This window comes from Etheostoma cragini, chromosome 3, assembly GCF_013103735.1.
Source record: "Etheostoma cragini isolate CJK2018 chromosome 3, CSU_Ecrag_1.0, whole genome shotgun sequence".
NCBI classification, from domain to species: domain Eukaryota; kingdom Metazoa; phylum Chordata; class Actinopteri; order Perciformes; family Percidae; genus Etheostoma; species Etheostoma cragini.
The window spans coordinates 29,320,834-29,336,200 of record NC_048409.1 but is presented as its reverse complement, the minus strand read 5'-3'; the positions used below and the strand labels follow the sequence as shown (position 1 = coordinate 29,336,200).

The window sequence follows — 15,367 nt, the reverse complement described above, 5'->3', positions numbered from 1 at the left end:
GGACTAGGTGGAGGGACGTCCAGCTGGGTGGAGGCCTCGGGGAAGACCCAGGACTAGGTGGAGGGACGTCCAGCTGGGGGGAGACCTCGGGGAAGACCCAGGACTAGGTGGAGGGACGTCCAGCAGGGAGGAGGCCTCGGGGAAGACCCAGGACTACGTGGAGAGATCATATCTCCAACCTGGCCTGGGAACGCATCGGGATCCCCCAGTCGGAGCTGGTTGATGTGGTTCGGGAAAGGGAAGTTTGGGGTACCCTGCTGGAGATGCTGCCCCCGCGACCCGATAAGTGGACAAAGATGGACGGATAGACGGATGGTTGTTGACTTGTCTCCCGGTTGGTAGGGTGAGCTTCCCACTCCAGTCTGGATAACCAGGTCCAATAACTTCCTGGATAGGGCAACGACAATTAAAAGGAAATTAAATTAAAGATTGAAGTATTTTGTGGGTAGAGCCTTTAAAGCAGCAGAACATCCTGCAGGAAACACATCGGACTCATGACAAAAACCACATAATGTTGATGTGATGATTAAAAGAGGAAGAGGAAGCAACGTATCTGATGAAGAAGAGCAGAGCTAACTGAAGGCTTTAACTCACTAGTATGTATTCAACTTCACACTCTGATAATAAACACCTCAAAATTAAGAGCGTTAACCAAGTAATTAAATATTGTGTTCATAATATCAGAAGCTGCTGAGCAGAAACTCAGCAATTACACACACTGATCACAGCTGATGTCTTGTATAAATGTCTTTGTCCTTATGTAACTGTATTGTTGTTGTATTAGTTGTCTAAATGTATCTTTCCATATCGATGTCTTGTATTAATGTCTGTACCGATGTTTTATGTTTCTGCAGAACAGGAACCGGCTGAAAACCAGTTTTTAAACTGAGTCGGGCCCGTTTTTCCATTGTAATGTAATGTTACTTTTTCTGACTTTCCTGTATAATAAATATGAATGAATGAATGAATGAATGAATGAATGTTTTGGCCTCGGTTTAAACAGTTGTGAGCGGGTTTATTAAAGATTTTTACATGCAATATTTCCTTATTTTTGTGTAGAATAAAGATATTATTGTAATGGAAAAATTACATTTAAGCATGATTTCACATATCCTTTTATAATAGGTATTTACATAGGTATGTATTATTATTCATATAATTATTCCCAATGCTTCTCAGGTTTTTTCCAATTTTTAATTTTTTTTTAACCCCCGTGTTGTCTTCCCGTCGACCTGCAACTTTGTGTTTTTCTGGGTTGAAATTTCAACATTTTTTTGTTCTTATTCTACATTTCTCACAACGTTTTTGTCAATTTTATTCAAATTTTTTGTCGATTTTTTTAATTATGTTGTAGTCATTTTTTGAACAATTTTTCGTTGCTTTTTCAATGTTTTGATGTTTTTTTGTCGCTTTTTTGATGTTTTTTAATTATGTTTTAGTCAATTCTTTTAACAACATTTTTGTTGCTTTTTAATGTTTTTGACATTATTTCCACTTTTTTGACATTTTTTGTCACTTTAAGACATTTTTTAATTATGTTTTGGTCAATTTTTTTAATATTACTTTTGTTATTGATTTTTCTAATGTTCAATGGTATTTTGCCACTGTTTTGCCATTAATTGGTCACGTTTTGGTCTTGGATCCTGTTTAAGTCAAATTTTAACATTTTTTTTGTCACTTTTTCCAACGTTCTTTTGTCGTTCTGATATAGAAAGATTTTGTAAACGGGTCTAATTTGACCCGAGGACAACAGGAGGGTGAATAAACTTTCTACCAACTGCCTCGTCTCAATATCTTTGATCTTTGTTGTCACAAACACAGCGGAAACCAAAAACCTAATCCACCTCCCCATCAGCACCGCCGGCAGGCTTTAACCCCTCACCACGTTGCTCAACACGTGAATTCAGATAAACATCACTCTGTGTGTTTCATGGAAATTATGACTGTTAAGTACGAATATTATTATTTTTTTAAATTTACATAATTCACCAAAGAGGTATTTGGTGCTGAGAGAAACCAGCCCACATTACAGCTTTGTGAAGGCCTGAAGTAGAGACGAACAGGAAGTAGTTTTCTTTTATTTTGGCGAGCAGACGTGCATCAGAGGACAGACAGAACCCGGAGAAGACTCAGCGTGGACATGGATCACGTAGGGCTGATTGTCTTCGTGTCTCTCTGGAGCTCAGGTAGGACTCAGGTTTAATAACGGATGAGTGAGGCAGGGAGGCAAGGGTATCACTACACTGTGCTATTGTTACTTTTACTGAAGTAAAGTACTTTCCTCCATCTCTGAGAAAAATACATGAAAAAAAAGAAACATTTCTTTGTTTTTAAACCTCATGTTGTCCTTGAGTCAAATTTGACCCGTTTTCAGGTTAAAAAAATTGTCACAAGAAATGGGTTGTCGAAATAAACGCTTAAAATGTCAACATTAAATATATAAAAAAACTGAAAAAAAACACAAAAACATTAAAAAAAGTGTTAAAATGTCAGAAAAAGCGATAATAATGTTGAAAAAAAGTTACCAAAACGTGTTTTTTTTTTTCACGGTCGACGGGAAGACAACACACGGGTTAGGGGTACTTTATTTTTTGGTACCAACATGACATGACTCCAATCCTTGCTTCGCTCAATTGGCTTAATGTTTATTTTAGAATTCATTCTAAGATTTTACCAATCTATGTTGGAGCGTGTCTGGGTCTAGGTCCTAGCTACGTGGTCCTAGCTGGTCTATCTCCTAGCTACATACCAGTTACGTGGACCCCCCCCCCCCCCCCCCCCCCCCCCCCGTGAGCCAGGTCGCAGCCTAAGATCCTGGGGTGGATTCCAAAGACAAGGCTTGAATCTAAAGAGCTGTAGCTCAGGTGGTACAGCGGTCGCCCGCCATTCAGAAAGATGGTGGTTTGATTCCTGGCCCTGCAGTCCCACGTCTACCTCGTGTGTCCCCCATGTCGGCTGAGTCCTTGGCAGCGGCCCGGGTTTGTATCCGACCCTCTTGCTGCATGTCGTCCCTCCTCTCTCTCTCTCTCTCTCTCTCTCTCTCCCCCCTTTCCTGTCTTAAAGCTATTGAGTCAAATAAATGCCATGAAAAGCCCCAAAAAAGGATCTTAAAGTGTCCTTTTAGAACTGTAATAAATGACTTCCTAAAACCCATTTTTATAGTACTGCTTTCATGTGAAGTTGTCTCGTTTAATCTTTCATTTTTTCTGCCACATGGCATTGTTTTGTCCTTCATTACATCCCAGTTTGCAACACAGTAATACAACAGAGACCTTATTTATTGATAATGATTGATTTCAATGTTGATCGATCCAACACCAAAGATTCTACTGTACCTTTAAAATAATGTTTCCAAAATCCTTTCAGTGGTTCATTAACCCTCCTGTTGTCCTCGGGTCAAATTTGACCCCTTTTAAAAATGTCTACATCATAAATATGGGTTTCTTTTTAACTTAATTATCTCAATTCCATGCAACGCTCTTGGCAAATACAGTTGATCACTTTCATTGAATTTTGGGTGTACATTGAAATGGTTTCAAAACAGCATCCACTCAACATATGTTTCTTTGATTTTAACTATTAGTCAAAATAATTCATAATTTCTGCTTTATTAGCTCAAATATTAGGTATAATTCTACATTTATGAGGGTTGTTGACCATGAATTCTAAAAAGTAGTGTAAAATTAGTGGTAGTAAGGTGGTGGGAGTGAGATAAAAAGATAATAATAAAGTGTTGAAAATGTCAAATGTTGAAAAAAAGGGTAAAAAAAAAAGGTTTTTGACCCGAGAGGACAACACAAGGGTTAACTTGTTGGAAGAAGACATGCAAATTTTAATTACAATTCCCCTCCCAACCTGCTGGGGGAACGAAGAGGAAAAGTGACTTTGGTTTTATTTTCCATATCGTATATACGTGCATTGTCGTCTTGATTTTTCAGCCACATTGATGCTTGCTAATGCTGTGTTAATGAATTGTTGGCCACTGCTGAGCTCTCTGTTGATTGACCTCTGGATATTCAGCTTTGTCCATCAAAGTAGGCCTACTTAGTAAACTGTGTTTTTTAACCCTCTGAGGGCAATTTAAGATTTCTTCTCAAATTCTCCTTTTAATGTTTTTTTTTTGCACAGAACTCTTTTTCCATATCCAATTATTGAATGCAAACTCAGCTTTCTGTATAGTGACACTCAGAATTCTTCCAGAGTAATGTATAAGGAGATACTTTTTTCCCCGAAGCAGAAATATTTCTCAAATCTCTTGTGAAAACAGATCTACACTAAATTGTTTTTATGCTTAATGAGGTTACAAAAGTCTTGCGTTCACAAAAGTAGCTTAATGTATGAATTAAATAGTAAATAAATGTCTGAAATGAAATTTTGTAATATCGCTTTTTGAGTAGGAGTGTTGGACTTGCTGGCGTGTCTTTTGTCCTCAGAAGGTTAAAGCTACTATATAAAAAAACTAATTATTATTAGTACTTTATCCTGTTTGTAATGCAAGCTTTGTGTGAACAACGCAACAAGCTGTAAAACATTACATGTGCATCCAAACAGCTGTAATAAGTAGAAAATGAGGAGGTAACTAGTAAATATTATTTTCTATTTAAGTAGAAACAACCACCCAGAGTTGCAGAGCACCACAGTTTTTTTTATCTGTTTTGTTCGTCAAGAGCAAAAACAAAAGCACATTTTAGCTGAAGATTCATAAATTTAATGATTTTTTGTATCCTTGCTAAATTAAAACTCTTTGTTTTTTCTTTCTTGTCCTCTCCTCAGCGCTCTGGGCTGAAGACAGTTCAGGTACAAAAAAAAAAAAAAAAAAAAAAAATCTGAAACCAATGACTTGTTTTGCCCCTTTTTTTTTTCTAAATAGTAATGACTTAATGTACTGATGTCTCTGTTTGGCAGTGACTGATGACATCAGATTGGTGGGAGGAGCCAGCCGCTGTGCTGGTAGACTGGAGATGAAGGTCCAGGGAGAGTGGAAATCGGTGTATAACCCTTTAAGACGTTTGAAGCCTGTACGAGTGTCTAAGGTCATTGCTTTAAACCCGTATGGGACACCAGTAGATAACCAGTATGACCCGTCAAGGAAACCACCAGTCAATGACCAGTATGACCTGTACAAGACAGCATTGCATGACCCGTATGGGACACCAATAGATAACCAGTATGAGTGGAACCTGGCAACGGCAGCTAAAATGTGCAGACGGCTCAACTGTGGTTCTGTTGTTTCACAACGAACAATACGAGGTTTCCCTTCTGGTGTTTGCTTACACGACTATATTAACTTATTAGAAAAAAACCCAGAACTGTCCCCTTCCAAGTTGGAGATCACCTGCTCAGGTCAGTGTCGGTACTTTTGCAGTTTCTTTCTTTGTCACTGTGGTGAAGGACAGACTATGAACCACGTGTGCATGATCTACACTGGAATTAATAAACACACAGATGAAGAACTAAAGATTTCAACGTGGTATAATGACTCCTGTGTTTTACTGGTTAGGGTTAGAGGGTTAGGGTAAGTCCTGCGTTTTACTGGTTAAGGTTAGGGGTTTAGGATAGGTTCTGTGTTTTACGGGTTAGCGTTAAGGGGTAAGTCCTGTGTTTACACTTCCTGTACTCAGCAGTGTGCATTGGATTGAAGAGATAAATTCAAGATATACTCTCTCTATAAATGAAATAGAAATAATTTAAAAGTCAGCTGTGAAGACAGAGAGCAGTTCAACAAAGAAATTAAAAATTTGAGTCTCTCTCTCTCTCTCTCTGTTCTCCAGAATCTGTCAGGCTGGTGGATGGGACTAGTCTGTGTTCAGGCAGACTGGAGGTAAAGTCTATCCAGTCTAACCAGTCCTGGTCCTCAGTGTGTGATAAAGACTTTGACCTGCAGGATGCAGAGGTGGTCTGCAGGGAGCTTGGCTGTGGGGCTCCTTCCGTCCTCGAGGGGGCGCTCTATGGAGACATGGAGGCTCCAGTGTGGACCAAAGAGTTCCAGTGTAGAGGCCATGAGTCTGCTCTGCTGGACTGTGACAGCTCAGATAGAAACACCTGCTCTTCTGGCAAAGCTTCTGGACTCACCTGCTCAGGTAGAAGAAAACATGTATAAATCAATCTGTTTTAAAGCCAATGTGTGAGGTGTGAATGTTGTCACTCTAGCTGTGTTTCCATCTACACGTTTTTATCAGAATTAAGTGACATTGGATGAAAAATGCCTCACAGAAACAGTAAAATTCGATTGAATTTTGGTAGTTTTTTTGTCAAATTTTTCTTTCAATCTTCGTTTTCAGTTTTTATGTTTTTTTCTAACTTTATTTGTTTTCACTTGACCGACCAGACAAGTGAAAAAAAAAATTAACATTACAACCTGAAGGCTTAGACATGAAGGTAAACAATTTCTTTAAGTATGAAATGTTACCCAAGATGAAGTCTTGTTTGTGTCCAGAACCTGGTGTGGTCAGGCTGGTTGGAGGAGCCAGCCGGTGTGATGGCACACTGGAGATGAAACACCGGGACGAATGGAAACCAGTGACTGGCGGGAGCCCCAGCCTGGGATTAGCAGCCCGGGTGTGTGGAGAGCTGGGCTGTGGCTTGGCTCTTTCAATCAGAAGGCAAAATCAGATACCAAAAGAAGCTTGGGAAATCACATCTGACTGTAATGCATCTTCACTCTTGAAATGTTTTAAAGAATTTACATATTCCATTAACATCATGGAGATAACCTGCTCAGGTAACACCATTTATGATAATCATTCCAGCATCTCGACCTGTTTTCTTACATGGTAATATTAGAATAACAGAGGTGCAGAGATGCCCTGAAAATGATTCTGGTAGTTTTCAGGTAATTTCTTCACATCTGTTATTCTAAAATTACCATGAAATGTGTCTTGTTCTTTACGCACGTAACCCGGTGTAATTTCACCAGCAGCTAAACACCGTCCACCATCAAGCCCCGGAGACTGGGATCATCGAGACTCAGTTTATTTGACTTACTGGGATTGAAAACTGAGTTTAGACACAGTGACCAGTCACTTAGATATTAATGAATCACAGACATTATACAATGATAATTGTAAAAACAACATAACTACACAACACTGTAATGCGGTAGTATATAAAGTAGGCTAGCTAACATGGAAGATGAATTAAAGGAAATACGTAATGTATTGTTATACAGAATACATAGAACAACCTGTATTTTTTATCTCTTGTGTACTTCATCCACAGAAATCGCACCAATTGCACCCAAAACGTCCCAGTTAGAGAGTAATGCTGTGAACATATTCTTTGTAAATAAATCTTTACAATCATTTACCATTGTTCTGTTTCTGACACTTTCTAGACTCTCAGACTGCCAGGCTGGTGAATGGGACTAGTCTGTGTTCAGGCAGACTGGAGGTAAAGTATACCCAGTCTACCCAGTCCTGGTCCTCAGTGTGTGAAGAAGACTTTGACCTTCAGGATGCTGAGGTGGTCTGCAGGGAGCTTGGCTGTGGGGCTCCTTCAGTCCTCCAGGGGGCGCTCTATGGAGACATGGAGGCTCCAGTGTGGACCAAAGAGTTCCAGTGTAGAGGCCATGAGTCTGCTCTGCTGGACTGTGACAGCTCAGATAGAAACACCTGCTCTTCTGGCAAAGCTGCTGGACTCACCTGCTCAGGTAGAGGAGAGGAGCTGCAGCTTTGAGTTGCTGCACTGGCTGACTTCCTCTACTAATTATTATTTATTCTCTGCTCAGGTTCAGATTATATCAGGTTGGTGGAAGAGCCCAGCCGCTGCGCTGGTAAACTGGAGATAAAAAAACACGGAGAGTGGAGAAGAGTGAATGACATGGATTATACATGGGACCAGATGTCTGCGGATGCAGTGTGTCAACAACTGGGCTGCGGTTCTGCTGTTCCAAGAAGTATTTTTCACAATGGAATACCTTCACAATTACCTGTGTGGTTGATCAACTCGTCCTGTGTTCAGTCTACATTTGCACTGAAGGAATGTGTGACAACCGACGATACGTACAGCTCTTCTTTCTTGAAAATCACCTGCACAGGTAACACCATTAATGACATCTATGATTAAGGCGGTTACATTGCTTTGCTCGCAACCTGGACCAAGATCAGGCTGTTCTCATGAACCACTCGTACATATAGCTATGCAAAAAGTAATGCACTATAATTCGTATGTAGTCCATACATTCACTGCTGTCTACACCACATTGACTGCTGCTGTATAAGAGTAAAGATCCGTGTAGGGCTGAGGTTAGGGTGGAGGTTTGGCTCCTAAAACACAAGCCCGAGAGCAGAGTTCATGTACAGTCCCATCTAGCGTTGAGATCATATATCGCAATTCACTCTCTCTTTTCGCACAGTTCAAAGTACGTATTGCCGTCACGCTACAAAAAGCAAAAGTGTACAAAAGGCCGTCTATCAGCCGTGGTTGTTGGGGTGTGAGTAGGAAAGTCACCCGACGGAAAGGAGAGAGAAAGAAGAAGAGACTGCAGTGGTCCGGAGGGTAATTAGTCGGGATTTGGTGTGTAGCGTCCAAAGCAGCTCCAAGGTTCACTCTATTTGCTGATGACGCCGATCTCTTGCTCTTTTCAACATACGTTTTCTCATTCTTGGCGAAGAAGACTCCTGTTCCTGAAATTTGGGTTTTGAATAGGTGTGGTCCTCCATGTCTCCTTCTTCTAACTTGCCCGGGCCAGGAAGCAAAGTTGAAGACAAAAACGTGAAAGGTGGAGCACTGCGTCCTGAATGTCCCTTACCGGCTAATTCAAGATGCCGCATGAATATGGAGCGTCTACCCCAGTTCATGCAAACGCAAATTGTAAAATGTCAAGCACATAGGAATAGTTGGAATTTATGGTGGTGGTCAATATTCATAACAAAGGACAAGTTTGTCAAGGGCACACGGCTGTAGTACTCGAGTCCGGTGTTAGACTCGAGTCCGGACTCGAGACCGTTTTTCTGTGGTCTCGGACTCGCTAGTATTTGGACTCTGACTCGTCTCGGCCTCAGCCACTGGTCATGCCAGATATGGCTTTTGGTCTCGACCGAGTCCAGGTGTCTTTATTATGTTGATAATAATAATGGAGGAAAAGTGAAAGCCAAAATGATTGTCTTGATACTGTGCATAAGACCTTAACCTCTTTGGACTCTGTCTTGACTTGGACTCGACTAGACTTGGTCTTGCACTTGTCTTGGACTCGACAAAGGTGGTCTTGACTACAGCCCTGGACGGGCAACACAGATTTTGATAATGAACAACAACAAATGTTACACAATGTAGCTTTAAGAGGAAAACTCTAATCCTTCACCCAGATAAAAAAGAAGGACTACTTAATGGAATCGGTGCTTTAACCCAAACCACAATCTTTTATTCTAATCCTAACTAGTCGTTTTAGTGTATAAAGTGTCCCTGCGGCATGACGGCCACCTTTTCTCAGTTAAACTCATGTGCAATGGCCGCCTCATGGGGCTCTCAACTTCCTTTCTCAGCTAAATTTAACTCTAAAGATCACTAGACTTAATTTTGCAGTCGTAATGTGATGGGCCGTCGCTCACCTAATTTAGAATATCATACTAATTGTTGTGCATTAGTTTTTATACGATGTCTTATGAACCCGTTCATGAGTGTTGCCCGGATCAATGATAGCAGGATGAGCAGTTAGGAAAATAGAGGAATATATTAAAATTTAAAGCTATTCCTGTCTGGTTCCTGATGTATGAACATTTCACCTGGAGGAGATTGATTTATTTTGATCAGAAACACGATGGATGACGTGCCAGTGATTCAGTTCTTTGGGCTCTATTTTCACGGCTTAGTTTAGCCTAATTTCCTATTTCGTGAACAGATTTGCTGGCTCAACCAAACATCTCCCCCTCCCCCGACGCGGTCTACAAGGCCAAGGAGAAGAGGTTCCAGGTGCTCATGGGCTCCAACTTCACCATTAGCTGCTCCGTCAGACCACAGTACCCAGGAGGCTCCTTCCAGCTCATCGTCCCCACCCCCGACCCAGTACAGAACTACACCCTGCCAGCTGTCAACCACTCGGCCCACTTCCTGTTCCCTGCTGCAGACCCCACCCACCGGGGGGAGTACCGCTGTGTTTACCACCTCTATGTTTTCTCCCATAACTTCTCTTCTGAGAGTCGGCCGCTCCATCTCACTCTCGCAGGTAACTAGAAAATTCTGCAGAAATGTTAACAGTGTGCCTACAACTTGGTCACATCTTAATAACAATAAAACAAAAACTAAAATTAAAGTGTTACGTGTCTTAACCCTGGTGTTGTCTTCCCGTCAACCTGCAACTTTTTGTTTTTCTGGTTGAATGTAGTTCTTTTTCTACACTTTGACGTTTTTGTAAATTTTAGTCCAGTTTTGTGTCACTTTGAAGTTTTTTAATTATGTTTTAGTCAATTTAAAAGTTTGTCTCTTTTTCCAATGTTTTTGTCATTTTTTTCAGCGTTCAAAAAAGATTATTTTCTGATAGTTTTGATTTAGAAAGTTTTTGTAAACGGACCATATTCCGATTTTCTTTTTATTTCTTTTTTTTTTTTACAGTTTTTCTCGCTTTTCCAATTTGTTTGGTCACCTTTTCAACGTTTCAAAAAAATGTTTTTGTTGATTTTTTTCCTGCCTTTTTGTACTTTTTCTCTTTAGCATTTGTTGCTTTTTTTCAGCGTTCTTTTGTCATCGTTCTGATAAAGAAAGTTTTTGTAAACAGGACAACAGGAGGGTCAACCCTTCAGAGACCTTTTTACAACCTATAAAACCCTTGTGTTGTCTTCCCGTCAAAAGATCTACACCATTGTTGACGCTTTTATGTCGAGGTTTTTCACTTTTTCTTACTTTTTTGTCCCTTTAACACTTGTGACGCTTTTTTCCCCCAACGTTTGTCACTTTTTTGGATGTTTTTAACACTACGTAAAACTAACTTATAAGCTAGTTTTACATTTATTTATTTTTTTCGTGTTCAACATATTTACCCATGTAAATCGGTAAAGTATCTGTTTATTTCAACCAACACTAGAGTTGTGATGGCTGGAAAAGTGTAGAGGTAACAACACTTAACTGTATAGACACTTTATGTCTAAATCAAACAGGGAAATGTCCCACTGACTTTCTTAACACGCTTTACAGTCAAAGTTTGTCTGATTCAGATCACATTTGTGCAGTTATGTGTGACAAAATCGGCAGCTTTACCTTTGATGGAAATGATCAGACGTTATGATTCCACATGTGTTTCAGCTTCTCTAACCGAGTTGATTGTCAGACTTGTCGTCCTGCTCCTGGGAATGCTTTCGCTCATCACTGCCCTCTGCGTCACCTCTAAGGTACTGCACATCTTTATTCTGAGGAAGATTGTGTTTAATTGAGTATTAAGCATTATATATTTAGTTAGAAGAGACCTAAAACAACACATGTTTGCTGTCATGTGTTTCCAGACCAGCAGAAAACAGAAGCTGAGACAAGTGAACAGTGAGATTTAGGATCGGGGTCTCGCAGGTTCCAGGTCTGAAGGCCGGGGGTGAAGAGACCGGAGCCCAGAGGCAAGGAGAAGCATCTGCAAGGGGCTCCTTAACCCCCCTGTTGTCCTCGAGTGAAATATGACCTGTTTATGAAGACTTTCTGTATCAAAACTATGACAAAAGAACGCTGAAAAAAGTGACAAATGTTGAAAAAAAAAATTTACAAAAATGCAGAAAAAAAAAAAATGCTAAAAAAGTGACAAAAATATTGGAAAAAGATGCACTTTTTTTTTTACAAAAAGACTAAAACATAATTAAAAAATGACCAAAAAGTGACAAACAAATTGGAATAAAATTGACAAAAACGTCAAAAAACATTAGAACAAACAAAAATTTTTAAAAAAAGACTAAAATATAAATAAACATAGGGTGGTGTATAATTATGGCCCCTGTATTTTAAGGAAGTACATTTATTTATTTCCAATACATTATTCATTCACAAAGAAAATTGGTGTCCTTAAAGGTTGGATTTTCCCAATTGTTTTGAATTAAGGCATTAAGATCAATTTCCAAAATTTGTTTTTTTATTCCTCTTTTTAATCAACTTTAGCCTGGGGTGTGTAAACTTGCTCAAGCCACTGTGTATGTATATTATATAGTATATACAGTGTGTGTATGTATATTATATAGTATATACAGTGTGTGTGTGTATATATATATATGTTATTTTTGATATTTCAGTGTGCTGATGTCCTGCAATAGCAGCAATCGGCACAATCACTGATGTTGCCTTATACTTATTATTCTTCCGCCAGATTTTTGTCATGCTACTAGTCCCGAAGCGTTGCCAACACGCGCACACAAAATACACCGAAAAGTGTGTAATGATCGGGAATGGTGTGCTATGACTTTTCTAAGAGATTTGCCGCTCGGTTTTCACGAAATCGGCAAAAAACGGCAAACAATTTCTCATAGACTTGAAAGGGAAATATTCGGGAAATCGCTCAACATTGCTCAAAATGCTCTTTGCATTATTTTAAGTTTTTGATTCTCTTTTGTTTATGAACATATTTAATGAGCATGGTTGGAGGGAGCCTGAGATCTTAGAATTTCATTTAAATAATTGCTTTTCTGTATTTGATGTGATAAAATCACAAATTAATCACAAATCCCTTATATATCGCCGCTGTCGGGCGTAAACCTTGTTTGTCCAAAACTGCTGCTTCTCAGGAAATTAAAAAAAAAAAATGCTAATTTGAAGACATTTTATTAAGCTCTAAACATGGCATCATGACTTCGCCTAAATATACACACCAACTTTCTTAAGTGGTGTGTAAGGGTTAGGGTTAGGGTTGAAAACTTCAGGCAGGAAGAGGAACGGCAGGGAACATAGACACAAGACTGAAAAAAGGATCTGACACGAGAAGAGGAAAGGAAAGACGTTAAATACATAAGGTGATAAGGTAACGAGGGAACGAGGTGTTAAGGTAACGAGGTAATAAGGTAATGAGGTAAGAAGGTAACGAGGTAACGAGAGGCAGGTGGCAAGAGGGCAGGGAAGCAGGTGGAAAACATCAGGTAATCACAAGAGCGGGAAGACACAGGAAGTAAAACTAAAGACAGGACGTGACAAAAAATCCGACTTCAAAATAAAACAGGAAACAGAACATACAGACACTCAGGGGAACACATGGGGAGGGAACACAGAGAAGGGAAAGATAACAGGATAAAGAATACCCAAAACCATAACACAGATGGCTTTATGAATACATTTGATACAAGGTTCCTGCCCGGCAGCGACGACATACAGAATACCAAATGTAGAATATTAACAATATTTGATTACTAGTGTGTAGTTGATAGATAGATAGATAGATATATATATAGATAGATAGGTTGATAGATAGGTTGATAGATAGGTTGATAGATAGGTTGATAGATAGGTTGATAGATAGATAGATAGATAGATAGATAGATAGATAGATAGATAGATAGATATTTTTTTTTTCTCACTTCCATGTTTGGTTTTACCATTAATGCGTTTTTTTTTGTTTAATAAACTTTAATACAAAAGTCACTGAAAGGTTTTGGAATGATTTTATGACTTGTAACTATTTACTTTTCCTATTTTTATTAACTCTATTCCCCTTTAGTCTTTTACATGTACAATTTAACTTTTACTAAAGTGTAACTAACAGGATGTCTGTGTGTTTTCAGAGCTGTTTTCTTTGATTCTTGAGATTTAATGCACTAATGCATTAGAATCAATGAGTCCATGTCATTAAAATCAATGAGTCCATGTCATTAGAATCAATGAGTCCATGTCATTAGAATCAATGAGTCCATGTCATTAGAATCAATGAGTCCATGTCATTAGAATCAAGGAGTCCACGTCATTAGACCCACCGTGGCCGTGCATCGGTGCAGGTAAATGTTTTGTTGCGGTGATGATGGTGACGAGCTTAGACCCGCGGTAGGCGTCACATGACCGCTCTAGTGGGGTATTGCAGTAACCGTCCCAGCCCTAGTTTATACTTCCACAACGGACATTAAAAACTGTTTGATTCTAGATGTATTGGCCCTTTAAAAATGTATTTCGACAAGAAAAGTAAAGGTCTGGATGAACTGTTGACTGATGACACATTACGAACTGTCACTTGAACTGGCGGCTTCCTGTTACGCGATAGGAGAAACCACAAAAAACCTGATTAGGATGAGGAGATTAGTGATAAGAGAGGAAACTGCACATCCTAGGAGAGCTGAAAGACACGTATAAGGTCAAGGGACCTGAAGACGATAGAGAGGCAGGGGACACACCAACTGGACATGGGTCGTGTACGGGTGCTGTTCATGTTGCTCTGGAGCTCAGGTAGGACTTCAACCTGTTTAACTACAGTACAGCTGTCTGGATTGTTGTTGTTTTATGTACTTTTTCTATGTACTTTGATTAGTTAACTGTCATTTGTTTCTGGATGTTTGAGTTGAGAACAGCGCCTCTTGTTACCGTAAGCGCAACAAAAGTTAAAGGCCAAAAAGAACTTTATTAAAGTGTGATTGCATATGAATGTGAGTCATAGGCCAGGATGGGAAATCAACCCTCTGAGGACCGAGGTCCAAACGAGCCGTAGGCTTTATGGCCAAATGATCTCTTTACACATTGCTCTAGGAGAGATTTAGGCCTCACTATACAGAAAGCTGCGTTTGTTCTGAATATGTTGATATGGCACACATGGATAAGGTTCAGGATCAGGGATCAGGTTAAATGCAAATAGACCCAAGGCACACTGGCTGCGTGGCAATTCTCTTGCGTGTCAGTTGCGTGGCGGCTGTGTGGCGGTTTTCAAGCTGTTCCAATGCAACAGAATTAAAAAAGATGTTTACATGTCATTTTGACATAATTACATTTAATAAAGGACATTTTTATGTTTGAAAGTCTCTAGGTGTTGAGATAAATGCAGATATAAATGTAATTTAAAACTTTGTTTTAATAAAGTTTCAAATATCGCACCTGTCAATATAGAACCAAATATTGTGTTTTTGCCTATTTGGCCGTCAATACTGCCGACGTCTCTGCTGTAATCAGTATATATTTATATTAAAAATGGTATTTCATTTCATTGATGGGAAACATACATGCGTGCAGCCAGTTTGGTAAGGTTACCTGGAAGAGAGTAGTTTTATTCTCCCTGAAACAAGTTTGCTTTTATTTTTAAAGATTTATGCACAAAAAAAACTCAACTTTTTTTTATATTCACTTTCTCCCTCTATTTAATCACAACAAAAATGTGCAACTATTTTACAAAAACGGTTGCAAAAAAACCCCCAAAAAACAAGCATTTTGGGAAGCAGCAATCCCCAAATAGTGTCATGGAGGGATGCGTTATTATCATAGAACCCGTAACTTCTAGGAA

General features: G+C 39.4%; 2 protein-coding genes across 2 annotated transcripts in view; both read left to right on the top strand.

Annotated features, from left to right (window-relative positions):
- Positions 1-2,140: 2,140 nt before the first annotated feature.
- Positions 2,141-11,649, top strand: LOC117942386 (scavenger receptor cysteine-rich type 1 protein M130-like). Its single transcript, XM_034867814.1, has 10 exons — positions 2,141-2,186; positions 4,774-4,797; positions 4,906-5,343; positions 5,772-6,080; positions 6,437-6,721; positions 7,334-7,648; positions 7,727-7,894; positions 9,839-10,162; positions 11,236-11,321; positions 11,433-11,649. Exons 1-10 carry the CDS (start codon positions 2,141-2,143, stop codon positions 11,475-11,477), a joined length of 2,040 nt encoding a protein of 679 aa, XP_034723705.1. The 3' UTR covers positions 11,478-11,649.
- A 2,463-nt stretch (positions 11,650-14,112) lies between these two features.
- Positions 14,113-15,367, top strand: part of LOC117939395 (deleted in malignant brain tumors 1 protein) — a 5,237-nt gene continuing 3,982 nt past the window's right edge. The window contains exon 1 of the mRNA XM_034864728.1: positions 14,113-14,325. Within this exon, the coding sequence (XP_034720619.1) occupies positions 14,283-14,325 (43 nt within the window). The 5' untranslated portion in view covers positions 14,113-14,282. The remainder of the gene's footprint in view (positions 14,326-15,367) is intronic.

Excerpts from the sequence above, each read along its gene's own strand:
- LOC117942386 (XM_034867814.1), top strand. The coding sequence starts at position 2,141 with ATGGATCACGTAGGGCTGATTGTCTTCGTGTCTCTCTGGAGCTCAG. Across the intron at positions 5,344-5,771 it reads GTTGGAGATCACCTGCTCAG|AATCTGTCAGGCTGGTGGAT; the intron begins GTCAGTGTCGGT and ends TCTGTTCTCCAG. Across the intron at positions 10,163-11,235 it reads GCTCCATCTCACTCTCGCAG|CTTCTCTAACCGAGTTGATT; the intron begins GTAACTAGAAAA and ends CATGTGTTTCAG.